This window comes from Trachurus trachurus, assembly GCF_905171665.1.
Source record: "Trachurus trachurus genome assembly, chromosome: 1".
In the NCBI taxonomy this organism is placed as follows: domain Eukaryota; kingdom Metazoa; phylum Chordata; class Actinopteri; order Carangiformes; family Carangidae; genus Trachurus; species Trachurus trachurus.
The window spans coordinates 38707164-38734761 of record NC_139891.1 but is presented as its reverse complement, the minus strand read 5'-3'; the positions used below and the strand labels follow the sequence as shown (position 1 = coordinate 38734761).

General features: G+C 43.0%; 1 protein-coding gene across 1 annotated transcript; it reads right to left on the bottom strand.

Moving 5' to 3' along the window:
- Positions 1-758: 758 nt before the first annotated feature.
- On the bottom strand, positions 759-26871 carry socs7 (suppressor of cytokine signaling 7; the record flags this gene model as incomplete). Its single annotated transcript, XM_083981926.1, has 10 exons — positions 759-879; positions 2621-2756; positions 4401-4529; positions 9944-10112; positions 11118-11263; positions 12143-12277; positions 15465-15569; positions 21388-21467; positions 25277-26189; positions 26334-26871. The coding sequence occupies 10 exons, from the start codon at positions 26869-26871 to the stop codon at positions 759-761; spliced, it is 2472 nt and encodes an 823-aa protein (XP_083838052.1).
- Positions 26872-27598: the final 727 nt, after the last annotated feature.

The following is a 27598-nucleotide window of genomic DNA, read 5'->3' as shown; positions in this document are numbered from 1 at the left end:
GCTGGAATTCTCCTTTAAGAAGCAGTTTGTGTCATGTTCGTGTTCGTCATGTGTTGTGTTTACCTGTTAAGTTTGAGAGGTTTCCTGATTTAATTTAAAATCACTTTCTGTCTTTTTTGTTTCCCTCCTGTGTAGCTTGGTCTTTGTCTTCCACACCGGTACACTACCTCCACTGTTCCTTTGCTTTTCTTTTGGATTTTTCTGTTGCACTTTTCTGGAGTCCCTTCCCCTTCTTTTGTTGGACAGTTGAACACCTTTTTGAGTTTTTGGACCCTTTTTTTTCCCCCAATAAATTGCTTTGTACCTTCTCTACTTTGTTCTTGTTTGGCTCCTGTATTTACACTTTCTTGCTCTTAGAAGTCAAGATTGATCCAACTCTGTGCAGTAAAAACATGAAGCTACCACACGAAGACTGATTTCTCAGCTTTAGTGCTAATTACACACACAAAATGAGTGATGTATTAAGAAGTTTTAGCAGGTTGGAGCCTTTGGATTAGGGTTAGAAGAACCCATTAGAGTTTGATGCAGACCAAATTAAATGGAAGTTTTCAACATTTCCACCAATTTCTAAGGAAACGATGTTTGGACCTTGGTATGACTGGTGGTTCAGACCGTGGTTTTGTAGAGTTAGGATGAGGAATGTTTGGCCTTGGCCAGGGTTTTCACTCTGGTTTTCCTTTTTCTATTTCATCACTGTGGCAGATAAAATATGTAGAGGATGAAGAAGGAACTCACTTGAGCTGAGAAGATCTCTGCTGCTACGTCTGCGACTCGGCCTGCTGCTCTGCTCCCACCACCCTCCGGATGCTCTTGATTGACAGGTACATCTCCTCCTCGGGGTCGTAGTAATAAAACTTACTCAAGTAGGAGATCAGTGGTCTGGAGAGAAGAGACCCAACGTTACAACAGTCAGAAACACTCACAGACCTCTGGGAGCCATGAATGATTCATCTGCAGCTTGAGACAAGTCCTCAGGTAGACATCAAGCCATTATCCAAATCTGCATCTGTTTAACCCCTGTTTAACTGTGTTTGGGTTTAAACTAGAAGCTGGTTTGGTTTCTATTGTTGCTCTAAATGAGAAGAGACGTAATCAAATTACCTAAGGAAGATTAGATAGAGACACAGCACCAAGCCAAACTCCAAACAAACTGCCGACTGGCTTCGGCTAACAGCAGTCTGAAGAGATTAACTTCAGTAATGTGGAGCTATTACGTTGCATAATGTGGACGCTGCGTTTGGGAAACGCCTAACATAGAGATGTAGTCTCTCTGAGTAATGATGAGACAATTCATATCCATCTCATTATCTCTTCCTTTCTGAATTTATATTCGGATTCGGGCAAGTCTGATGATCGTCAGTGGCATTAGGGTTCGTCCTCATCCATCCCCCCCCAAAAAAAAAAAACCTCATGGCAAAGTGGTGCAGCACTCAGTAATAACATGGCTGCACAGCTGAGACTCAATCAAACCTTTAGGCAGCACGTTAGTAAGACAAAGGCTTGAAGGCATCTCTAGAAGAACAACTTTGTCTTGGTTTACCACAGGTATCTAAGTTTGTCTTTACACTGCACGGTTCAAGTGGCCTTTTTTCCTCTCAAGTGGCTCAGATCGGATCTGTAACATGAATGTGTCAACGGGACAAATGCGCATGGAATCGGATATTGTCAGATCAGATTCAGGCCCCCGTTGTATGTGGAAATAAATCAGATACAAATCAGATCTGCAGTCTAAACAGACAAATCAGATCTCTCCTGGCAATGCGTGTCATACGTCATCAATGATAATATTAATTCACGTGCTCATGCGTCTCGCTGAACCTCTGTAGCCTGTGATTGACACGTGGGTCTGACCTGGACTAGTGTGGTCAGCTGTGGTCACTGTCACAGCCGTTACAGTGTTTCATTTCTGTGGTGTCCACGCGTCTGTTTTTTCTTCCATTTAATGTTAACTTATCTATGTTTTTTGATCGGTGGGTTTATCCTTGGTCCTTTTCAAGGTTATAGGAATCTTATGTTTAAATTGAACTTTAAAACATGATTAAAATCTGAAATTTGTTAACATCTAAAATTTCTAAACATGATTAAAAGGTTAAAAAAATGTAAGTGTATAAATGTAAAACTATAACCTTGTATTCAAAATTAGCCATCCTATTACGAAGAGGCGCCTTTAATTTACTAGATCTTTATGACGGCCATTTGGCCTGATGGGCTAGTATGTTGATAGATGATTTGTGTGTATATATATATTCTATGTCTTTTCTACTTCAACACAAGGTGTGTTCTGATTTATGTATTTCCCTTACCCATGTGACTCATCATGTGACCCTCAGGGGAAGGTTTAAAAATGGGGCGTCTTATACAATGAGTTAGTCTGAAGAAGAGCAGTGCGCTCGAAATGTTACTGTCGTTTTATTTTTTGATGTGCTAATAAATCTGCACGCAAGGGAGCTGAAGTGTGCGGTCTCCTCTTTTCTCTTTTTTGTCCAGAGATCAGATATGGGTCACTTCTGATAGAACATGTAAATAGACAGTCAACAAAAATCAGATATAGGCAACAAATGGGAATTGGGCATCAAGGCCTGCAGAGTAAAGACAGCCTGACAGGTTAGGAGCTGAGTACCTGGGCAGTGGAAGCTCCTGGATGTGGTCGATGCGAACTATTTGTCGGATGCAGAAGCGACAGAGGTGTTGTAGCGACTTCACGTTGCTGAAGCGAGATACGGGATACAGCAGCTGAACCGGGGTGGGAGGAAGCCCTGAAACACACAAACACACACACACAAACATTTGTGTTACTGCTGCTTACGTTGATATGTTTCTAACCGTCAGCTCATCCCACCAAAAGACCAAAATCAACACACTTCTTATTTAAAGTGTAAAGAGATTAGTTTTGACTAGAAATGAGACAGATATTCTTGGAAAGATTTTGTAGTTTTTGCAGTGTGGTTCCCGTTGAGAACTCTAGCACGAATGAAGCAGCTTAGAAACTGCTCAAACGGACGATCATGGGGCTTTGAGAGGTTTTGTACATTCACAAGAACTTGCAGAAAATAGAAATAGATTCTGCTTTTATTTTCTCAAACCTGGAGCCAGACCCGGTCCAGTACAGGAGACCAGCGTCTGTTTGAGACTCGGCTTTTATTAGAGAACTTAAAGGACAATTCCGGGCAAATTTAACTCGGGGGCTGTATGTTCCTAACATTTTAGGTCTAACAGAAGGAATCTGAAGATGTTCAGTTTATTGTCTCCTGTTGTGCGGTAGTTGTGTCTGTCCCCGCGTCGCCACGGCAGCGATGAATGGGAGCGGATTGAAGTTCTGCTGCTTAGGCTGTTTCCATCCCTCAAAGCCACAGACAGCGTCAGATGGAGACTCAAACATGCAGCCAGAAGTTTATTTACTTCAACAAGCCGACATGTTTGTAAAACTAGATCTAATTCAAAGTCTGGCGGAGTCGAGACCCAAGTTGACGCTCGGTGTGTTCAGGTGCAGTGGGAAGCTCCCGTTTGTGTCATAAACACAGGAATATCAACTCTGGACTTGCTTTAAGTGTACATTTTTTCCACAGACAGCGTCAGATGGCGACTCAAACATGCGCCAAGAAGTTTTTTTTACTTCAAGCAAGTCCAGAGTTGATATTCCTGTTTATGACACAAACGGGAGCTTCCCCCTGCACCTGAACACACCGAGCGTCAACTTGGGTTTGAATTAGATCCAGTTTTACAAACATGTCGGCTTGTTGAAGTGACTAAACTTCTGGGTGCATGTTTGAGTCTCCATCTGACGCTGTCTGTGGCTTTGAGGGATGGAAACAGCCTAAACAGCAGAACTTCAATCCGCTCCCATTCACACACAACTACCGCAAAACAGGAGCAATTAAACTGAAAATCTTCAGATTCCTTCTTTTAGACCTAAAATGATAGAAACATATAGCCCCGAGTTGAATTTGCCCAGAATTGTCCTTTGAGGTATACTTGATGCACTAAGTGTGTTTCAGATGTATCCAACCCTATGTCGACCTTTCTCCACATGTGGGTCACGCCTATCTAGTACCTGATGATGTAAACATGTGTTAAAGTGCTCGGAGCTGCTGCACTCTGGGTAATTGGACATGTGCTTCTACAAACACACGTCTGTACTGTACGTCTTCAACATACTTCATGACATACATGCCTTAGTTACCACAGCCGTATGTTGTATGTTGAGGTAGAAACACTCACATATTTAGGTGCATTCTCACAATCATGAATCATTGACGGGCCGAATGCAGCAGACAGTGGGATATATTCCTGCTCTCCACCGTCTCTCAGCCACTTTCTCGCTAAGTGGCAGCTCGCATCCATTTTTGATCGGCTTCGAGCTGCGTGTGGATATATGACCTATATTTTATATTTTTTTTTACCTGGGACTCTGGAGCGCAGGAAGTAGAGGAATTTGCCGTTCTTGGAGTGCATGATGGCTCGTTCGATGAACTCCACCACCGAGTGGCACCGGTCCTCAAACTTCGGGTGACACCACAGGCTGAACGTCCCTGGAGGAAGAGAAAAGACTTTTTTTTTTTAGTCTTTATGTATCGCATGCAGCTTTTTATCATATATAAATCATTCCCACATTAATTATGAAACATCTGTATCATTAAAGTAAACATGTCGGACCTTCCTGTGCATGTTTGCTGAATGCAGTTTTCTCTTTGTGTCACAACAGATGTTTCAAAGTCAAAACATTCAAAGTCCACATGTTCTACGTTATACAAAATCTTATTGCTGCTGCTGCTGCTCTACTCGTGAACATGTGACATATTTAAGGGCTTAATTCTGATTGGCTGAGCAGTAAGAGGGGGAAAAAAAGAGGTCGGTGTTTGTTTGCACAAAACGAGGACATTTTCTTGGTTGTTTATTTACACTGACCTGAAGTTTGAGCATCAAGTCGTGACTTTAATTTCCTGGAAAATGTTAAGCTCTGAGGAAATATGCATGAATCTTTAATGTCAATCTCAGGGTTTTTACATGGAGGCCGAGATAAACACCTCAACCAACGAAACCTCTGATTTTCCATTTAATATTTCCACAAACCGAACAAGAATCCCAATCAGATCAAATGTTTCTCAGCTTCAAAAGTCCCATGTCTATCGAAAGTTACATTACATTGCTGTCGTTATCTATCACATAATGGAACAAATCCCATTTTATGACGAGTTTTGATTCCACATTAGGGTTAAAAACACAGTTTTGGAGCTCACAGTGAGCTGTTGCGCCATCGCCACCTTGGCAGTGTTTGACTCCGCCCCCTAAATCCAAGAGCCCAGACAATGGTACAAACTAGAGCACTGTAAAAGAGAGTAACGACACCACCATTGACTCCCGTGGTAAGGGTTTAAGGGTTTAAGGGTTTAAGGGTTTTGCGCCCCTAGTGGCAGGATATGGGTATTGCAAAAGCGCCCAGAAAACCCATTCACTCCAATGTATGTGTGTTGCCCACTTGCTTGTAAATTGATGAAAACGGCCGTGTTTTTGTTTTTAGGTGTCTTGGTCATATCAGATTATACTTATAATTTGTTTATTACAAAATGTAGATTGAAACATTAATGTAGACAACTGTTTGTTTTTTTTACTCGCCTATGTTAATGTTTATCTGTAAAGGATCCACGATGATGCTATTAACGTGGGTGATCTATAAATGTCCTTAAATTATTGAAAACACCACACTGCTCATTCACCAACAATGCAGAGATGTCAGTTCTTGGGCGCTTTTGCAAAACCCATATTCCTCCATTCGCGTTTTTTGCTCCAACCAACACTGGGTGACCATCAGGAAAACAATTTAGGGGTCAAAAATGACCGGAATTCTCCTTTAAGACTACACAAATATACATCTCGTAACATCGTATATGATAAAAAAAAAAACGTTATCCACCGCTCCATGGATTGATTTCTCACCGGCTTTCGTTGGAAACAAATGCACAAGGAGGAGAGGAGGGTTAGAGACACAGAGAAGGAGAGTTCCCCTTTAATAAACTGGGCTCAAATAAATTCCTGTACTAAGTTTCCTTGAGTGTCCAACGTATTAGATCTATCTGATATTTGTTGTGATATTGGAGCAACTCAGCGACTGATGAGAAGATTTCAGAACAAAAAGCTGTAATTTGCAGAGAAAAAGCTCACTAATTACAACCAGCCACTCTGCCATTACACTCACACACATACAGACAGAGCGCTGTGGATGTGTTGGTGTGTGTGTGTGTGCGAGCTGACTTCCTGTTGACCGCTCTGAGGTTGTTTATCTCTGCTCTCGATTCATGTCAGGCCACAGTGCGTTCATGCGGACGTGATTGCGTTGATGTGGATGTGTTGTGTCAGTCGAGGCTGCACGTCTGAATAATGAATGTGTTTCCAGGCATGACTCTATAGCTTTATGATGGTGACTCATTAATGTAGAGCCCCGTTTGTGTGTGTGTGTGTGTGTGTGTGTGTGTGTGTGTGTGTGTGTGTGTGTGTGTGTGTGTGTGTGTGTGTGTGTGTGTGTGTGTGTGTGTGTGTGTGTGTGTGTGTGTGTGTGTGTGTGTGTCCGGTCACACATGTATTTTTCATAAGTCACCTTGTTAGTTAGTCACACATGTGCTGTGTGTGTACAAACACACATGAGGTGTTATGTGAGTTATTCATGCTTCAGCTCTGTGCTTCGACCTTATTGGACTTGTTTTTTTACTCTTTTGTTTCGCTTTAATTTGTCTTTTCTTGTCCTGTTATTATTATTATTATGCTCTAATTAACCGTCACTGTGATTCGTGCATTGTCCAAAAACGGACGTGACAAATGTAACCACTGTTTACATCAAATATTCTTGTGTTGCAAAACAAAGAGTGAGAGTGAGAGAGAGAAAGAAAAGTCTATTTTTGCTGTTGTTGGGTAAAAACTTCAGTTCCCTGAAGTTTTCACTTTTTCCCTCAGAGTTTATAAGAAGATCAATGATTAATTCAACAGTTTCAGGTGTTTTCAGGCCGAACATGAAGTGAGTGTTTGCACAAGCTTTACTGTCACTGTTTATTTAGCGTTCACATGTTGACTTTAATGTGTAAAGACAGTGTAAAGAAACGGTAAAGGTAAAGGAGTGAAGGTGAGTCTGATGTTAGCTACGTGGCGTTAGCAAAATTTCAAGTCAGTGGTGATTGATTTGATTAATGGAAACTTAATCAGGTAAAGTCTGGATGGCTGTTTAATCCTTTAGTTACTCTCAAAGGGATAGTTCAACATTTTGTCAAATTGGCCCATTGCCATAATCCCTATAGTCATAGCAGTAGGTTCGTTACCTTTAATTGTCGGTGCAAGCTGTTTTTTAGAACGGCGGAGCAGAGCCGTGAGCTGCTCAGAGCTACGCTACGGAGGCTCATTATGGGATTTCTTGGTTTCCCTCATCATCAAACTCATCAAATACACAATCCAACAACTCCACAACGCTCTGGTGGACAAGTTGTGAGCTGCACATTCACCACACTATGAGATAATAACACAACGTTACCACACAGAGTTGTTTTAGAGGTAAATACAGAGACTGTTGATGAAAAACTGTCCCTGAAGGCAACGCACATCAGAGGTTTTGCATGTATTTCCCTCTAAAACAACTCTGTGTGGTAACGTTGTGTTATTATCTCATAGCGTGGTGAATGTGCAGCTCACAACTTGTTCACCAGAGCGTTGTGGAGTTGTTGGATTTGCCAAAATGTTGAACTATCCCTTTCAGGTCAGATGCAAATAATTTGAGGATGATCCATTCAATATCTTGGATTTTGTTTGTTGGACGAATCAAAACATCTAAACTTGGACTCTTAACTCTTACGCATCCGTTTCCAGATGTTTCATGGGACAATTAATGTAGAATATAAACCAGCAGGTGAATCAGATGTGACATTTATCTTATACAAGTTTCAACCAGCCAAAACATTCACATCAACTAGTGTTGTGGGGTCCAAGACCAAACCAATGTGAGACCGTTTCCAAGACCATCACTGACTCCAGTCCCAGTCCTCATAATAATCATGTGTCTTGATATTTACATTATTCCTCCTCAGCTACAAAGAAAAGATGATTTGAGGTAAAATCTAAACCATATGTAATATAAACAGAGTTTGTATTGAACAGAAGAACACACCACAGAACCTGCTGAAGTCTCCTCCCACTGTTGTCATGGTGACACCAAGTTGTTCACATGGTTTAACACAAGCAGATACTTTGAATTATCTGTAACTTATTGAATTACATCACATAAACCAAAGTGAGACAGTCACATTGAGAAATTTGTGGTTAAAAAACAACGATGTCACTGCAGCTGTGGTCTTGACCAAGACAGAAATAGACCAAGACAAGACCGTGAAGATGTGGTCTCGGGTACCACAACATTACTGTAATATCAACATACTGCATCATGAGCACTTTCCACTTCTGACGCTTTAAGCACATTCTGCTAAAACACAGCTGCAGACTTTCACTTAAAATACATCTTTAATGCTGAATGTACTTCACTAGTCATGCAGTGTTTTCACATCACAGTGCTAGTAGAGGAGCCGTTAGTTGTCACTCATTACTGGAGATTTACAGTCACAGCTTCAACAATCACAAGACAAGAGCTGCACATTTTTACATTTTCATATATTATCTAGTTATAATAAATAATAAAAACAGTTTTCTGAAGAACTCGTCCGTCTGTTAGTCGACGGGAAACAGAGCTGAACTTTTCTCTGTTCGTTTATCTGACGACAGTTTCAACTTCAGGCTGGATGGAAACAGATTCATGTGGAAACTATAAGTATGATAGTGCAGGGTCGGACTGCACGTGTGTGTGTGTGTGTGTGTGTGTGTGTGTGTGTGTGTGTGTGTGTGTGTGTGTGTGTGTGTGTGTGTGTGTGTGTGTGTGTGTGTGTGTGTGAATGTCATCTATGACTCATCGTGGTGTCGTGTCCCTGTGCATGTGGTGTGTGTCCATATTACAAGCCTGAGGTGCTGGATGACCAGCGTATGGATGCACATGTTTCTGTAGGCACAGTGTGCATGTGTGTAGCTCTGTGTGTAGCTCTGTCTGTGTGTAGCTCTGTGTGTGTGTGTGTGTAGTTGTGCATTGTGAAGAGCAGTCGGTCAAGTAGCCGGTACAGTAAGTTACAGTAGCTGACAAGCTGTGCACGTTTGTGTGTGTGTGAGAGAGAGAGAGTGAGTGAAAGAGAGAAGGAGGTTGCTGAAAGCATGAATTATGTCTGCACAGTTGCACACATATGCAACATATGCATGTAGCGTTGTGTATTTGTGTGTGTTTGTGTATCTTTGTGGGGACTCTTGAGTTTCACAGTCACAGTGAGGACTGACAATCCTTACACTTAAATGGATAGTTCAACATTTTTTGCAAAACCGCTGATGCGCGTTGCGTTGCAGCAAGCAGACTCTGAATTTACCTTGAAAACAACTGTGGTAACGTTGTGTTATTATCTCATAGCGTGGTGAATGTGCAGCTCACAACTTGTCCATAAAAGCATTTTGGAGTTGTTGGATTGTGTATTTGATGAGTTTGATGAGGAAAACCAAGAAATCCCATAATGAGCCTCCGTAGCGTAGCTCTGAGCAGCTCACGGCTCTGCTCCGCCGTTCTAAAAATAGCTTGCACCGACAATTAAAGGTAACAAACCTACTGCTATGACTATAGGGGTTATGGCAATGGGCCAATTTGCCAAAATGTTGAACTATCCCTTTAAATGTTTAATGTTCAGTTGTGTAAATAATGTGGGCTGCAAAGAGCGTTAATGTATTTATATTAGCATGAATATATATTAGAATATGTAAAGCACACATATCAGCTGCTGTCTGAACCAATGTCATCAGTTAACATCAAAATCTATTGATGAGTTATGTCAATTAGGGAGCTGCTTTAGGTGTGTGTGTGTGTGTGTGTGTGTGTGTGTCTCACCTCGGTAGTGCTCCATGCGTGTGTGGTGCGTGACCCCCTGCGACCTGAAGCTGAGGCTCAGGATGTACCGAGGGTCCGAACTGTCTCGGACCAGGAACGATCCGTCCGGTTTCCCCTTCAGCTTCATCTCCGCGTCCTCCCAGTTCATCGGCCCCCAGTACCACCCACACTGAGGAGAGAGAGGACGGCGTTTCTGTTAAAACTCCTTCAGTATAAAGGTAGATGTTTGTGTTAAAGCTCCTTCAAAATAAAGGTAGATGTTTGTATTAAAGCTCCATACAGTATAAAGGTAGATGTTTGTATTAAAGTTCCATACGGTATAAAGGTAGATGTTTGTGTTAAAGCTCCATACGGTATAAAGGTAGATGTTTGTGTTAAAGCTCCATACGGTATAAAGGTAGATGTTTGTGTTAAAGCTCCATACAGTATAAAGGTAGATGTTTGTGTTAAAGCTCCATACGGTATAAAGGTAGATGTTTGTGTTAAAGCTCCATACAGTATAAAGGTAGATGTTTGTGTTAAAGCTCCATACAGTACAAAGGTAGATGTTTGTGTTAAAGCTCCATACAGTACAAAGGTAGATGTTTGTGTTAAAGCTCCATACAGTATAAAGGTAGATGTTTGTGTTAAAGCTCCATACAGTATAAAGGTAGATGTTTGTGTTAAAGCTCCATACAGTATAAAGGTAGATGTTTGTGTTAAAGCTCCATACAGTATAAAGGTAGATGTTTGTGTTAAAGCTCCATACAGTATAAAGGTAGATGTCCATGTGTAGTGTGATTATAAAGCAGCTCTAGGTTCTTCTATATTAATACTGTGGAAGTATCAAAGCCTCAGTCCACAGAGAAATGCACACAGCCTGTATTCAGAAACTGAGCCTTAAAACCAGCCGTCAGGACTTCCTGTCACTTTGTGATGTCACAACTAAGCCCCGCCCCCTCACCACCTGGACCCACCATCAAACAACATGTTGCAGGATTTGGTTTCTCTGAGTGTTTTATTCTGAAATCTGCTCTTTTTCAAAAAAAATAATCACTTTAGAAAACAGTCAGCCAATCAGAAGAGAGGCTCAAACCTCTTCCTCTCTTCTGATTGGCTGACAGTGACCTGGAGCTCCAGAGAGAAGCTGAGAGAGCAGATAGAAACGTGTGGGTCTGTCTGTTCGGTGTCTCACCTTCTCCAGTTCTCTCAGACTGGCCGTGAAGTTGCTCGCCTCAGACCGCCGCAGGGCGCACAGCATGGGGGGTGGAGCCTGTCGCATGGGGGGCAGCGCGTCCGCCGCCGAGGGGGTCGAATGAGGAAGGGCTCGGAGGAAGGCGTCTGAAACAACGAGTGTAAAGGTCACTTCATATCCACCACTTTTCAACTTCTGTTTTACCCATGAATGTATTGGTTTCACCCCGTAGTAGCATTCTAGCGAGCGGCTAACTGGTAGCATTAGCGGCTAACTGGTAGCGTTAGCCACCGGTGTAGGTACCAAATGTGGGGGCTCCGGGCTGCCAGAACCGTTTTGACTAAATCTGATGTTTGTAAAGTCTATAAAACGAATTATTGAACAAACATTACTATTTCTGTGTGCACGTTTTTGTAATTAGTCATGGTTATCGTAGTTGTTAGCTTTGCTGCTGCTGACAGCTAAGTTAACAGCAGCAGCTAAGCTAACATCAGGACGTCAGCTGTTAAAACCCTCCCGTTGTCGGACACGACATGAAACTACTCCAGTTAGCTCAATCATGTTGGAACTAGGATATCTGCTGGAAAAAAATATTTATTATTTTCATGGGACGTTTATTGAGTTATTTAAGACACTGCTAACGGCTAACAGCTAGCGGTTAGCCCAGCTAATCTAAAATGTTTGTTCAACAATTAGTTTTATAGACTTCATAAACATCAGAGTAGTCACAACGGTGATATAGTGACGTGAAAATGTGACATATAGCTAAAACCTCGTCCGTATTGTTCTCATTAAAATTACCTACATGATGATTATAAATAAAGTCATCACGGCCGATGTCTATCAACCAGTCTACGCTATCAACAATACAGTCACGGTGGGATGGAGTGTCATGGCGACACCCAGCGTCGTTCTCCGGAAAGTGGTGGATAGTCAACAATAATACAGTCGATTCAAAGGGGGAAGATGCTCTCCCCCCTTCTCCCCCTCCTCCCCCTCCTCCCCCCTCCTGTGAGGCGTCTTACCATTGAGGCTGAGACTGTGCTGGATGGTGGCGTGGGAGGGAGGAGGAGGAGGAGGGAGAGGCAGGGGGAGGGACTGCAGGGAGGCGCCCATAACACTCACTAGGAAAGGCCCAGGCTGAGGCCCAGCTATGTCATCTGGAGGAAGGACGACAAGGAGGGGAGGGGAGGAGGGGAGGAGAGGGAGAGGGAGAGGGAGACAAAGTAGGTAAAGGAAGGAAGGAAGGAAAGGAGAGAGTGAGGAACGGAGGGGAGAGGGAGGAGAGGTGAGGGGAGGGGAGGGAGAGGAAGACAAAGTAGGAAAAGGAGGGAGGAAGGAAGGAAGGAAAGGAGAGAGTGAGGAGGGGTGCGGAAGGGTACAAAGTAGGTATAGAAGGAAGGAAAGGAGAGAGTGAGTAAGGGAGGGGAGGGGAGAGGGAGGATTGGGGAGGTGAGGTGAGGCGGGTGAGGTGAGGAGGGGGAGGAAGAGGAAAACAAAGTCAGTAAGGGAAAAATTAACGGAGGAAGGAAGGAAAGAAGAGAGTGAGGAGAGGTGAGAGGAAACAAAGTAGGTAAAGAAGGAGGAAAGGAAGGAAGGAAGGAGTGAGGAAGGGAGGAAAGGGGAGGAAGAGGGAAAAAAGTAAAGAAAGAAGGAAGAATTCATCACCATCAGCCTGATACAGTATCACTCCTCTGAGCCAATGAGCTCCATCGTTTCCAAAAACTATTAAACACACACACACACACACACACACACACACACACACACACACACACACACACACACACACACACACAGTCCTGCTGCCCCAAATATTCACTCGAGCACCAAATGTGTATTAATCCGCCGCTGAAAATAGTCCCCCCCAAAAAAACATACATGATCCCCTCCTGTCTGAGTGACGCAGTGTGTTCATGTCTCTGTTTAACTTTGAAAAAAATCTGTTTTAAAATATTTTCATCTTCAGTCACAGTGATAAAAACACATCATATCACCAAGCGTTTGTTTTTAAAGCAAATCAACAGAGCTGAATATGTGGGTCAGAAAATATCAGAGGCTCTGAGCGATAAAAAAAAAAAAAAAAAAAAAAAACATTGGAAAGGTCAGAGAATGATTTTAAAACGAGACAAAACGCTCTGATAATTCATAAAATAAAATATCAGAGCTGTAGCTGTTTTCAGTGTCTCTGTGTGAACACGTGCGAACCGAAGCAGCTGCACCGAGGTAAAAATAGACAAATAAAGACAAATAAAGAAAACAAAATGTTGTTTTCGACTGAGTCACCGTGTCCAGATTTTCAAATTAAATCTGTAGTTTGCGGTCTGACCTTTCAGAGCTCCTCCAATCAGATTACAGCAGATTACAAAAACTTGTCTTGTGTCTGAGTTTACTGAAATGTAACCACGACGACCACGGCGACCATGACGACAAGAAAAACACAACTGACAAAGAAAAAGCATTCGACCAAGAAGAAAAGTGCTTTCATCCCAAAATAAATCCATCATTTAACCGATTAAATTATATCCACCTTTTTCCGAACGTCACAAACGTAAGACGGTTTTGCTCTTCCTGTGGAATTGAATGTTTACGTTTCCATGGTTTCAGTAGTCGCGGTAAACGCATGGATCATCACGCCAGCTTTTAACAATGGATATCACACAAATGGACATCCATTGTTAAAAGAACGAATCTCCTTGTTGTTTACAACTACTTCCGGGTAGAAAACCAGCATGAGAACAATAGTGACGGACAAGATTTTAGCTAGGCTCTATCATGTTTTTCTGACATCTAAAATGATTGAAGACACATTACGATTTCTGTGTGCACGAGCAAAGCAGTTTTGTGTTGCTATGTGTGGTATTTATTCAGTTTGGGGGAATCACGGTGTCTAGAAAGCATCAGTGGCTCAGCTGACAGGGACAGCTAACGGTAGCTAAGCTAACAGCAGTCTAAGCTAACGGCGGTAGCTAAGCTAACGGCTGCAGCTAAGCTAACATCAGGACGTCAGCTGTTAAAACCCTCCCGTTGTGGGACACGACATGAAACTACTCCAGTTAGCTCAGTCATGTTGGAACTCAGATATCCGCTGGAGAAAATATTTTTTCATGGAGCGTTTATTGAGTCACTGAGTTATTAAACAGGTCATGATTAGCCCTGCCAATTTATATATAACCATGACTAATTACAAAAACGTGCACACAGAAATAGTAATGTTTACAAACAGATTCGTCTAAACGGTGATATAGCTACAGGCCTTTACCTGACGTGAAAAATGATAGCAAAACTCTCGTCCGTCACTATTGTTCTTGTGCTGGTTTTCTACCCGGAAGTAGTTGTAAACAACAAGGAGATTTGTTCTATCCACCTTATTCCGAACGTCATCTACGGTCAAAACCGGAAGCCGGTTTTTGCACTTCCAGTGGAATTGTACATTTACGTTTCCATGGTTTCAGTCGTTGTCATAGTTGCAGTAAACGCATGGATCTATTAACACTGGCTTTTACAGGGTATATACAGGAATCTTGAAGTTAATTCTAAAACCTTCTTAAGACTTTTTCAAGACCTTTTTCCCCAATATTTTTCAACACCTCACCGCCACTTCAAGCTGTAAACATTTACATCAGTGACACTTTTAACTGAACAGTTTTAGTTTGTGATAAAGACTATAGATCACTATGATACAACAGAATTCAAAATAGGCTGGGATAATAAATCAAAGGCAAAGTTTATCCAAAAAAAAAAAAAAAACATTGCTCCACTCAAAAAACAAAAACAACAATCTTCTTTACTTTTTTATGTACCAGTTCATCTTTGTTCTTTAATAAAATGAATAAATTCACATACTTTTACAATGTTTTTTAGGACTCAAACTCTTGGACAGCTAATTCAGAAAAAATACCTTCAAAATGTAAGACTTTATAAAGTCGTGAAAAGACTTTTTAATACTTTTTAAGGGTCTTAATTTTCCCATAATTGATTTATCACCTTTTAATACTTTTCAAGACCCCGCGGATACCCTGTTTTAACACGGATGTCAATTTGTGTGATATCCACTGTTAAAAGCTGGTGTGATGATCCATGCGTTTTACAGATTTTCATTGAAAAAAAAAAAAAATCCATGCATGTACCAAAACCATGGAAACGTAAACATAAAATTCCACCGGAAGAGCAAAAGCGGCTTCTGTTTTTGACGTTCGGAAACTTGTGGATGTCAGTGTGTGTGTGTGTGTGTGTGTGTGTGTGTGTGTGTGTGTGTGTGTGTGTGTGTGTGTGTGTGTGTGTGTGTGTGTGTGTGTGTGTGTGTGTGTGTAGGAGGGGTCAAAGTCAAACAGGAAGTGGTTGTACCTAACAGACTGAGGCTCCTGCGTGGAGGAGGCGGAGGAGTGGGAGGATGAGGCGTGTTGGCTCCTCGCCGTGAAATGTCCACGTCCACCAGAGACACCGTCTCACCTGCAGACACAGATAAGAGATGCAAATAGAGGACACAAGGAGTGTGTGTCCATGTGTGTGTGTGTGCATGTGTGTGCCATTAAAGAAGCTGCACCAGGCAGGCAGGCAGGATGTTTATGGAAAATTACACCCGGCTAATCAGCTCTAAATCACTGCAATAAAGAAGAAACATCCCATCCAGGCTAATTGAGCTGCTGCAGATTCACTGTTTACCAAAGTCTCTCCCTCTCTCTCTCTGTCTCTTTGGCAGCAACAGAAACAAAAATCAAACGTTAAGAAGCTCAACAAACTCCCCGACCACGTCTGGACTCGACTCTGCTCCTATATATCTTCTCTATCTTTTTCTTTTTTAAACCAACATCACAGACCGGTTCGACTCGGCTCGGCTGGTAAACACAACGAGTGTGATGATGCGTTCAGGATCTTCAGGACTTCTCGGGTTTGAAGTCGCCGGGATTTCAAATATAAGTCGGCCCGAGTCCCGACGGGAGCGCGGATGTTAACTCATGGCCTGGTGCAGCTTTAATGTTTCTGTCTAATTGGTGGTTGAAGCCTGTGTTCATTAAACTCCAAGAAACTACAAAAAACACTCAAGTAAACGCAGCAAAACTGCAGCGGTTTCCTCTGAGCTGCTCCGTCTCATGAAGTCAGCTAAATATGTCTTTCTTTCTTTCTTTCTTTCTTTTTGTTGGTGTTGCAGACTGGAGCTTCAGACCTTCCTCTCCGTCCTCGCCGTCACCCAGAGGCCTCGCTGTGCTAAATCTGCTCTCGTCTCGTCTTGTCTGGTCTCTCCGTGCACCAGTTTACAGAGTCTGACTGGTGAGAACGGGTTTCACACTTCAGCTGTGGTGTGTCCCAGTTCAGAGGCTTCACAGGCAACCGTTGGTAACGGGGACGGGACGGTTTGAGCCTTCGGAGCGTTTCTCGATTGCGTCCTAACGTCAAACATTTGAAAGTGACGGCTTTTTTACACTTCCAACTAAAGACCACCAAACCCGAGACCAAGTAAAGACCAAGACCAAACCAATGCGAGACCATCACTGAGTGCGTTTACATGCATACCTGGAATATTAGCAATAACCCAGTTGCGCACAGCCATGTAAACACCAATAACCCTTTTGAAAAACCGGAATATGCTCATATTCCGGTTTTTAAAAACCTGAAAAAGACCCCCTGGGTTACTCCTTTTCTAACCTGAATATTTGGTCATGTATGCCTATCGGGATATTCCCATTGAAAGGAATATTAATTTGTGTTCTGCGCATGATGGAATCTAGGTATTTTGACCTACAGGAACTACCGTACTTGTAAATATTGAAGACTGAATAGAATATAAAGCTTTTATTGTCATTATATATCAGTAGAACGAAATTATGTTGCTACTCCACTGGGTACTCAATATACAATCAATAAATAGTAAAATAGTAAAATAAATAAAACAAATAAATAAAACCAACAACATCTATACAGGCGTAGGCTACAGGCGTTTAATCTGCAACTTTTAACTTTCTAATAAATAAATGTGTGCTCCGGCCACAGACTGTAGGCCCCCTCGTACTTCTCAACGGGCCGGATGCTCACACATGTAAACGGGTTATTCCGAATGTTTCAAAAACCGGAATATTGACCTTAACCCGAATATTGACTGCATACTGACTGTATTCAGTACCAGTCCTCAAAATAATCATGTGGCTTGATATTTACATTATTCCTCCTCAGCTAAAAAGAAAAGATGCTGTATGTCCGCTTTCTTGAAGTAAACAAACCCCTCTTTGGTGTATGTTTGAAAAGCCATCTTTTTGCGGCTTTGAGGGATGTAAACAGCCTAAACAGCGTAAGATCGATCTGCTCTCATCATACGCTGCCGTGCCGATGCTTGGGACAGAAACAACTACAGCAAAACAGCAGCAATTAAAACGAAAACCTTCAGAATCCTTCTTTTAGACCTAAAATATTAGGAAACTAAAGCTACAGGTTGAATTTCCCCGGTCAAATGCAAAAAAGAAAATCGAGGATGATACGTTAAATATCTTGGATTTTGTTTGTTGGACGAATCAAAACATGTAAACTTGGACTCATATTGTGGTGAATGTGCAGCTCACAACTTGTCCACCAGAGCGTTGTGGAGTTGTTGGATTGTGTATTTGATGAGTTTGATGATGAGGGAAACCAAGAAATCCCATAATGAGCCTCCGTTCGTAGCGTAGCTCTGAGCAGCTCACGGCTCTGCTCCGCCGTTCTAAAAACAGCTTGCACCGACAATTAAAGGTAACGAACCTACTGCTATGACTATAGGGATTATGGCAATGGGCCAATTTGCCAAAATGTTGAACTATCCCTTTAAGGTCAAATGCAAAAAAAAATGTGAGGATGGTACCTTAAATGTCTTGGATTATGTTTGTTGGACAAATCAAAACATCTAAACTTGGACTCTTAACTCTTACGCATCCGTTTCCAGATGTTTCATGAGACAATTAATGTAGAATATAAACCAGCAGGTGAATCAGATGTGACAATTATCTTATAAAGGTTTCAACCAGACAAAACATTCACATCAACTGTAGTGTTGTGGTCAAGACCACCTCACCCAAGACCGAGTCCAAGACCAAACCAATGCGAGACCATTTCCAAGACCATCACTGCATTCAGTCCCAGTCCTCATAATAACCATGTGTCTAGATATTTACATTTTTCCTCCTCAGCTAAAAAAGAAAAGATGATTTGATGTAAAATCTAAACCATATTTAATGGAAACAGAGTTTGTATTGAACAGAAGAACACAGCACAGAACCTGCTGAAGTCTCCTCCCACTGTTGTCATGGTGACACCAAGTTGTTCAGATGGTTTAACACAAGCAGATACTTTAGTACAACTATTTGAATGATCTTAAAGTTATTGAATTACATCACATAAACCTAAGAGAGACAGTTTGTTCTTTTGTTTGTTTGGGGTTTTTTTTTTTTTTTTTTTTAGGAAATTTGCTTGTTTGCTTTAAAATCTACAACTTGTTTATTCTCTGGTTTAGACAAACAAGATGCAACGTTGTTATTAATTAGGGAACTTTAGACGCCATGGGGCTAATAGGAGGCTAACTAGCAGGCAAATTCCCCTGTATTTCCATCCAGGCTTCGTCCTTCGTGCTAAGCTAATCACCTCCAGGCTGCAGCTTCATATTTATGTAACATCAACAAGGAAAAAAAAAAAATCCCCACAATCCACAGTTTCTAATAAAAAACTTTAATATTAACCAGGCAAGGACTGGACGTTTCCTGTTATAAACCGCCAAGTATAATGACAGTTCACCTTGAATGTTTTGACCTGATTGAATGTGAAGTAAATGTTAATTTTATTTAAGCAGGGACGGTGCACAAGACAACATGAACCTTCCCTAAAACTAGGTAAAGATACTATATAGTGTTAGTTAACAGAAGTGCTAATTTCCCCCAGGAGGCGTTTGTAAATATCTAATTACAACGAAAGTATTTATTAAAGCTTAACTGATGTTTAACAGGGAGAAGATATTATGAAGTGTTATAGAATACAAATATAAAGAGATAATCAGATTAATAAAAAGCAGGTTTTGGGGGATTCACTCCTCAGTTTTTTAGTTAAATCGGATTAACAACGTACAACAACACAGAGATGTGATAGTGAGACAAAGTGAAACTACAACAAACACAACAACTGAGTAAAATTTCAAAATAAAACGCGTTGATCCTATGTTTATAACCTGTATTATGATTTCAATTAACATGATAACACTTGATCTATCTTAACCACATGTTGTCTGTGTTTATTTATGTATATTCTTTCCTCTAATTTATCTATTTACTTTTACTTTTAATTTCACTTCTCTAAGGGGACTTTTATTTTGTTATTTCACACTGACTGTTGAATAAAAATGGAAATTCAAACGTGTTTAACTATGAAACCCAGACAAGTGGTTCTGCAGACTGATTGATTCGTTACAGTCTGGAAACACCAAAGATCTCGTCCTCTCTTCCTTATTAATGATTAAAACACAATTAAGTTAAACTTCTTCAGCAGTTTTTTTTTTTTTTCCTCGTTAGAAAGCAGAGGTGGAACTATAATTCAAAGTGCTTCATTCTGTTTATTCTTTGATGGAGTTCATTATCACATATACGTTTTATATGTTAAAGTGTAAAAAGTTAGTCGAGCCGACAGATCAGTGGAGACGGGAAACAGAAGAAAGTGGAAATTAAAGTTGAAGTTAAGAGGAGAAGTGAAGAGTGAATGTTAATAAAAAAGTATGTAGGTATAATAAAGCCTCAGAATATGAAACAGTAAAAGTCTGACTGACCTCTAATGAACCTGTGTGAAGCGACTGATCAAACCGGTGATTATTAACCTGCTACTTTGATGAGTTATTGATTGATTATAGTAGAATTTATGTAAACAGAGGTGATCTGAGGTCGTCTGACAGCAGGGGCGTGTCTACGAGGTGGGCATCGCCTCCCAATCCAATGAAAACTCTAAGCGTTCATAGTTTTCTGTAATTTTGTCAATGGTCATAAAAATAAATAAAAAATCCACTGCTTTCCTATTGGCCCTTTAGAAGTTGTGGGCGTGTCCTTCTGCGTTTCCACTGAGGACGTTCCTTGTAAACTTCACAGGAACGTCCTCTCTAATGTGTATTGTTCAACTCAGTTGGTCGAGGCTATAGTCCTCGCTGCAAGCCATTCCCCCTCTTTCTGTCGCCCTATTTCCCGTCTCTCTACAGCTGTCCTTACAATTAAAAGCCTAAAGCCCTCAAAAAATACTATAAAAAAACTTCGCTTCGATTGTCGCGTGCACATTGTTTGGTGCTTTCTAATAATCCTGGGGTTTCAAAATGCTGCTTATTTTGGGACTTTCTGTTGGCGTCACATCCCGCTTTATACATAGCTACTGTAAGGCAAGGCAAGGCAAGGCAATTTTATTTGTATAGCCCGTTTTTACAAACAGTTTGTCTCAAAGGGCTTTACATGGCATCGTAACAACATCCTCTGTCCTTAGACCCTCACATCGACTGAGGAAAAACTCCATGGAAAACCCTTTTAACAGGGAAAACCAGGAGAAAGCTCAGGGTGAGCAACAGAGGAGGGATCCCTCACCCAGGACGGGCAATAATATACACCAATACTATATCCAATCAGCACCAAGTTCGTCAAATTTGAACGAACCGGGAAGAGGAGCTTCGAGAAGCTTCCACTACAAAACAAGCTTGAAATATAGACTTATTTAATTTTTTTCGGGACAATTTCGCATTTCGGGGCTTCAATACAAGAGGGACATTACAGACGAGCAGCATGGAGGTATTTGGATGTTTTTTGGTGTGTCTTTTTGTTACGAAGACAGTTGGTATCCATTTGCAACCGTCATATGGACATGCACTGCTACGCCGAGACCCCCTGTAACTCAGAGAAGCCACGGAGGACTCTGAAACTTCTCCCAGCCCTTAGTCCACATGAGGGGGAGGAGATAATGAGCGCAATATCAATTTTGGGTGAACTACCCCTTTAAGATTTCCACTCTGGAGGGTGGTTTCACTTTTTTGCGTTTTCAAGCCCCCAAAACTCGTTTGGTGATTAAACCTTATGGCCCGCTGATTTGTTCCTATAGTCACTGCTAGCCCCCCAACCAACATATTTGTTGTTGCCCACCCAAAGACATCACCCTATAGTAACACCTCTGTCTCTCTAGATCAAACTAGTTGCAAATATATATATCTGCAGCCCTGGTGGAGAGAGAGTGTGTGTTGGAGGATGATGAAGGTGAAGGTGGAGGCAGCAGCAGAAGCAACATCTATAAGTCTTACCAGTGAAAGCAGAGAGGGAGGCAGAGAGGGAGGCGGGGGAGAAGGCACTGTGGGCCCTGGTCAGTCTGGGCTGGTTGTGGCTGCAGGACACACATCAAAACAAGAGAAGAACAAGAAGAAAAAGAAGAAAAAGAAGAAAGAAGATGTGAGGAGAGTTAGAGCGCAGGGAAGAAGTCGAAGTAGAAGCATTAGCAGCTGCAGAGGTTGAGAAAATTAGGCTTTCTGTGAGTTTGAGTGTGTATGTGCATGTGTGCAGGTCCTGCAGCTTTCCTCCTCCTTCCTCCCTTTCTTTCTTTCTTTTCAGTCTGACTTTCCTCTGTTTGATGCGCTCAGCTCTGGCAGTCAATACGTTTGAAGCAATGTTTTTTTAATCATAGCCTTCCCTCGGCGTGCTGCTGTGAATAATGACTAAGCAGTGAGGAGGATAGAAGGTGACAAGCCACAAAGGTTTGAGAAGTCTCTACTACTGCTGCTGCTGCTGCTGCTGCTGCTGGTCTAGGAGCTGCTCACTGCTGGGCTGGCTCATGTTATTAGCAGCAGCAGCAGCAGCAGCAGGAGTCACTGGGAAAACAATGATGAGTGACACGAAGCGTCTCTACAGGAGGAAACATGTCTGGACCTCCTCCTGCATCTTTTACATCTAAACTTCAGCCTCATGTTGCAACTTCTGATGATGAAACCCAGTCAGACTGTGTGTGATGATCATCATGATTTAAAGCAGAAGTAAGTGATCCGGTGGTTTTGGCTAACTTGGCTGCACACACAGAGAGGACCGCCCCTTTATGCCGTTCTCTCTCCTCATTGGATAAAGGTTGTAGGATACAAGGAAAGTTTTCTCAGAGCAGAGTGACTGAGAGACCCGTGTTTCGGACCAAACACTCTATATAAGTGATGCTGTCGGAAGATACAACTATTTAAAACTTATATTAACACAAATATTCCGCTTACTTCTGCTTTAATCTCCTATAGTGATCTTATTGTTGTTGTTATTATGGTTAGTCACACACATCACATCACATCTAAACTTCAGCCTCATGTTGCAACTTCTGATGATGAAACCCAGTCAGACTGTGTGATGATCATCATGATTCAAAGCTGAAATGTTCAGTTTTTACATCATCAGACCTTCAGCTGAACCATGTGTCATCATCCATGTACAGTCACTTTAATCTCCTACAGTGATCTTATTGTTGTTGTTATGTAGCCTATCTCAAGGAAATTCAAATGTAAAGCAACTGGACTTGGTTATTTGTCTGGGAAGACGTTTCACCTCTCATCCAAGAGGCTTCATCAGTTCATGTATGAAGGACTGGTCCAATAGCCTGGTCAGATGCTACATAAACTGATGAAGTCCAAGTCCATAAAGTCCAGTTGCATTCGATTTAAATTTCCTTGAGATATGGACCTGGACAAATGAGAATATCCACAGGCTTGTTGTTATTATGGTTTATATGACGTGTGCATGTGTGTGCTCACCTGTCTGCGTCCTGCTCAGTCACACAGTTATCGTTATCGTTATAACGTTATCTCACAGGCTGGACACCTACTGTCAGAACGACTGAGCCTTGAGTGCATGACAGTTACAGATAAACAAACAGTTCAAGGTACATATATGTACCTTGTACTGTTTGTTTATCTGTGTATTTATAAATACCATTGTCTGAAAAGGAGGTCCAAAGTAACTGATGACATCAGCTACCACTCGTGTGGCAGCTGACTCTTATTGATTAAATAATCATTCCTTCTGTTTAGAAAGGTGGAGTTTTAGAGAACAAACGGTAACACTTTACTTGAATAGGTATTCATAAGATTGACATAAAACTGTCATAACCATGACATAACAGCTGTCATAAACATCAATGAATACTTATGACAGCTGTCGTTAAGTGTCATTCAGTAAGTTATGTCACTTTTGATGCAAAGTTGACATTATTTGAGATGTCCTTGTTATGAGAACTTGACATAATTTTTAAAGTTTGGCAATTAGGTCTGCTATGACAGTTTAAATTGTCTTTATGTCAAGTTGTCAGAACAAAAACATCTCAAACAATGTGAACTTTGCATCAAAAGTGACATAACTTACCGAATGACACTTAACCACAGCTGTCATAAGTATTCATTGATGTTTATGACAGCTGTTGTGTCATGGTTATGACAGTGTTATGTCAATCTTATGAATACCTATTCAAGTGAAGTGTTACCGAACATACTAGGCTATATAAGGTCAGGACTTTTGGCTAAGACCCAGAGGTCTCATAATTGGCTCCAGAGACTTCTCGAAGATTCGGCTTTTTGACACTACATCTTTTTTGTAGCTAATAAACTCTTTTTTTACCATCTACAAAGAAGACGTGTCAGAGTGGTGATCATTTCATCAGCATCGACATCAAAATATACCACATTGTTATTATGGTTTAGGGGTTATTCCTATGTTCCCACATTTCTAACTTTTGTTGTCACTGAAAATTAGGCCCTATGTTCCCACAGCCCTTTGGTCCCACCATTGGTTGGGTTTAGGCAACGAAGAAAAGAGTTGGTTAAGTTCAGTAAAAAGACCGGTAGAGGCTAGACAGGCCAGATAGGTAGAGTCCAGATAGGTAGAGAGAGTCCAGTGGGAACATAGGGCCTAATTTTGAGAAAAATCTTAGAACTGTGGGAACATAGGGCTGTGGGGACCCGTGGTTTATATGACGTGTGCATGTGTGTGCTGTGCTCACCTGTCTGCGTCCTGCTCAGTCCCAGCAGAGCTCGCCATGGAGTTTTAGAGAACATACTATTTTGGCTAAGACCCAGAAGTCTCATAATTGGCTCCAGAGACTTCTCGAAGATTCGGCTTTTTGACACTACATCTTTTTTGTAATAAACTCTTTTTGGGAGCGTGCCTATGTTCCCACAGCCCTATGTTTCCACTGGACTCTCTCTACCTATCTGGACTCTATCTATCTGGCCTGTCTAGCCTCTACCGGGTCTTTTTTACTAAACTTAACCAACTCTTTTCTTCATTGCCTAAACCCAACCAATGGTGGGACCAAAGGGCTGTGGGAACATAGGGCCTAATTTTCAGTGACAACAAAAGTTAGAAATGTGGGAACATATAAGGCTGTGGGAACATAGGGCTGAGGGAACATAGGAATGACCCCCTCTTTTTTTTACCATCTACAAAGAAGACGTGTCAGAGTGGTCATCTTTTCATTAGCATCGACATCAAAATATAGGCCTACCACATTGTTATTATGGTTTATATGACCTGTGCGGGAGTGTGCCTATGTTCCCACAGCCCTATGTTCCCTCAGCCCTATGTTCCCACTGGACTCTCTCTCTCTATCTGGCCTGTCTAGCCTCTACCGGATCTTTTTACTAAACTTAACCAACTCTTTTCTTCGTTGCCTACATAGGGAACATAGGAATGACCCCTAAACCATAATAACAATGTGGTATATTTTGATGTCGATGTTGATGAAAAGATGACCACTCTGACACGTCTTCTTTGTAGATGGTAAAAAAGAGTTTATTAGCTACAAAAAAGATGTAGTGTCAAAAAGCCGAATCTTCGAGAAGTCTCTGGAGCCAATTATGAGACCTCTGGGTCTTAGCCAAAAGTCCTGACCTTATATAGTATGTTCGGTAACACTTTACTTGAATAGGTATTCATAAGATTGACATAACACTGTCATAACCATGACACAAAAGTTAGAAATGTGGGAACATAAGGCTATGGGAACATAGGAATGATCCCCTCTTTTTCTTTTTTTTTCTTTTTTTACCATCTACAAAGAAGACGTGTCAGAGTGGTCATCTTTTCATCAGCATCGACATCAAAATATAGGGCTACCACATTGTTATTATGGTTTATATGACGTGTGCATGTGTGTGTGTGCTGTGCTCTCACCTGTCTGCGTCCTGCTCGGTCCCCGCAGCGCACGCCATGTCCACCAGACTCCCCCCAGAAGACACGGAGTAGGTCACCGACGGCCTCTTGTTGTCCAGCAGGTGGTTGGAGCCGCTGCAGCTTTTAGTCCGGAACAGTTTGCTCAGCCGGATCTTTAACGAGCCCTTTTTGGACTTTGAACCGGGAACTTTGAGCGTCTTTTGCGCGCCGGTGCCGGTGGGAGTCCGAGGCTCCGGCGGCCGCCGCCTGCTGGGGGTCGAGGCCAGACTGGGATTCGGACTCGGACTCGTGGCCCAGGGCGAACTCTGCTGCTGCAGCGGCGGGGTGCACGGCGACGGTGATGGAGACATGGCGGCAGCAGCGGTGGTGATGGTGGAGAGCTGTGACTCCCCAGGGCTGAGCTGCGCCGCCGCCGCCGCCGCATGGAAGCTGCTGATGGAGAAAGCCCCGGACATCTTCTGAACTATTTCCCGTTTCCTTTTCAGTAAAAACTCACGGCGTCCGCGCTCATCGTCGGTTTCCTCCTCCTTCTGCTCCTCCTCCTCCTCCTCTAAACCCAGGCCGGCCACATCCCCGCTCCCCAGCCCCTCCAGCACCAGCAGAGCGTCGCTGGTCTCGGTGGGGTCGTCCCCAGGTTCGAGCTCCCCTCCATGAGCTTTGAACAGCATCTTGGGCACGGCGCCGAGTCCGACCCCCAGCTCCCCGAAGCGCCGCGCCAGCTCGAACACGGCGCCGGCGGCTCCCTCCCGGTTAGAGGAGTCGATGACGGTGGAGAGATGATGTTTGTTGTTGGATCTCTCCGCCGCCGCCACCGACAGCAGGGGCAAGGGCCACTCGGGCGGGGTAGTAGTGGTGATGAGTCGATGATGATGCCGGCGGCAGAGCTCCGCAGCGGCGCCTTGTTGCATCTCCACTGGGGGATGCGCTGCCCTATGCTGCTGCTGCTGATGCTGCTGCTGATGCTGATGCTGCTGCTGCTCCTGGGTGTTGTTATTGACAACCGAGCCGGAGCATCCAGACCCAGACCCCTGCAGGCCCTGTAGGCTCTGCTCCAAACCTAAACCCTGCAGCGCATCGACCCTCGGCTGATTCCGACGGTCTAATTCTAAAATCCCTTCTCCTCCGTTCCGCATTATGTTGGAGAAGACGAGCAGCTGAGGCCGTAGGCCGGGGCTGCAGGGAGTGAAGTCGAAGCCCTGCTGGGCCTCCATGGGGCTCTGCTGCTGCTGCTGCTGCTGAAGCTGCTGCTGCTGCTGCTGCGGCGGCGGGGACAGCGGAGACAGCGGGGCTCGGCTCTCCGTCAGCGCGCTGTCCGCTGCGGCCGTGCCCTCGCCGCTCGCCGGGGCTTTGTTTTTGGGATGCTCGAGGCCCAGCGTCGGATCTCGGCTTATATCCAACCCGCCGCCGCCGCTGTGAGCCAGGACCTCCTTCTTCCCCTTCCCCAGCCCCGCCACCACCACCACTCCTCCTCCTCCTCCCGGCGGCAGATGATGCAGATTCCCGTTTTCTGCGTCCAAGCGGCGGTCATCCTCGGCCGCGGAAACCAGGCGCATCAACACGAAATCGGGCGACATGGTATCTTGCGCGTTGTTCATAATTATTCCTCGGGATCGCGAGATGAGAATTATGAGGCGACGACGATGATGATCTGCTCTTCACATCGCTCACCGCGTATAGCTATATCTCTTCCCCTATAATAAAGAAGAAAGGGCCAAGCCGCCGCCGCCGCCGCTGCCTCCCATAAAAACGGGCTGTGAGCGAAAATGCCACAAAAAAAAAAAAAAAAAAATCTCAAGCGCGTTTTTCCATCCTCCTCTTCCTCCTCCTCCTCCTCCTCCTTCACGACAGGGCAGCAGCGTCCATCTGTCAGACACCGCGGACCCCTGGGTCAGACATGCGGTCTGATCTGGTAGAATAAAAGCCAGTAGAGTCTCCGGTCAGTGACCACAGTCTGCCTCTGTGTTCCCAGCCAGGCCCCACCCGCTCCTCCTCCTCCTCTCCCTCCTCCTCCCCCTCCCCCTCCTCCGCGCAGCCCATAATACCACTTTATGAGCATCGATGATGGGAACTAGTGTAAATTAAGTCTGTGTGGCATTTTTAATATCGCAGGGTTATACCTGATCTAGGCTCACGTCTCTGATCGAACAGCTGATGTCTGTTTTCATTCCTCATGAGGAGGAAAAACAAAAATACATATATAATATAATATAATATACAGCTCTGGAAAAAATGAAGAGACCACTTCCAAAATGATCAGTTTATCTGGTTTTACTATTTATAGGTATGTGTTTGAGTAAAATTCCATTTTTTTTGTTTTTGTTT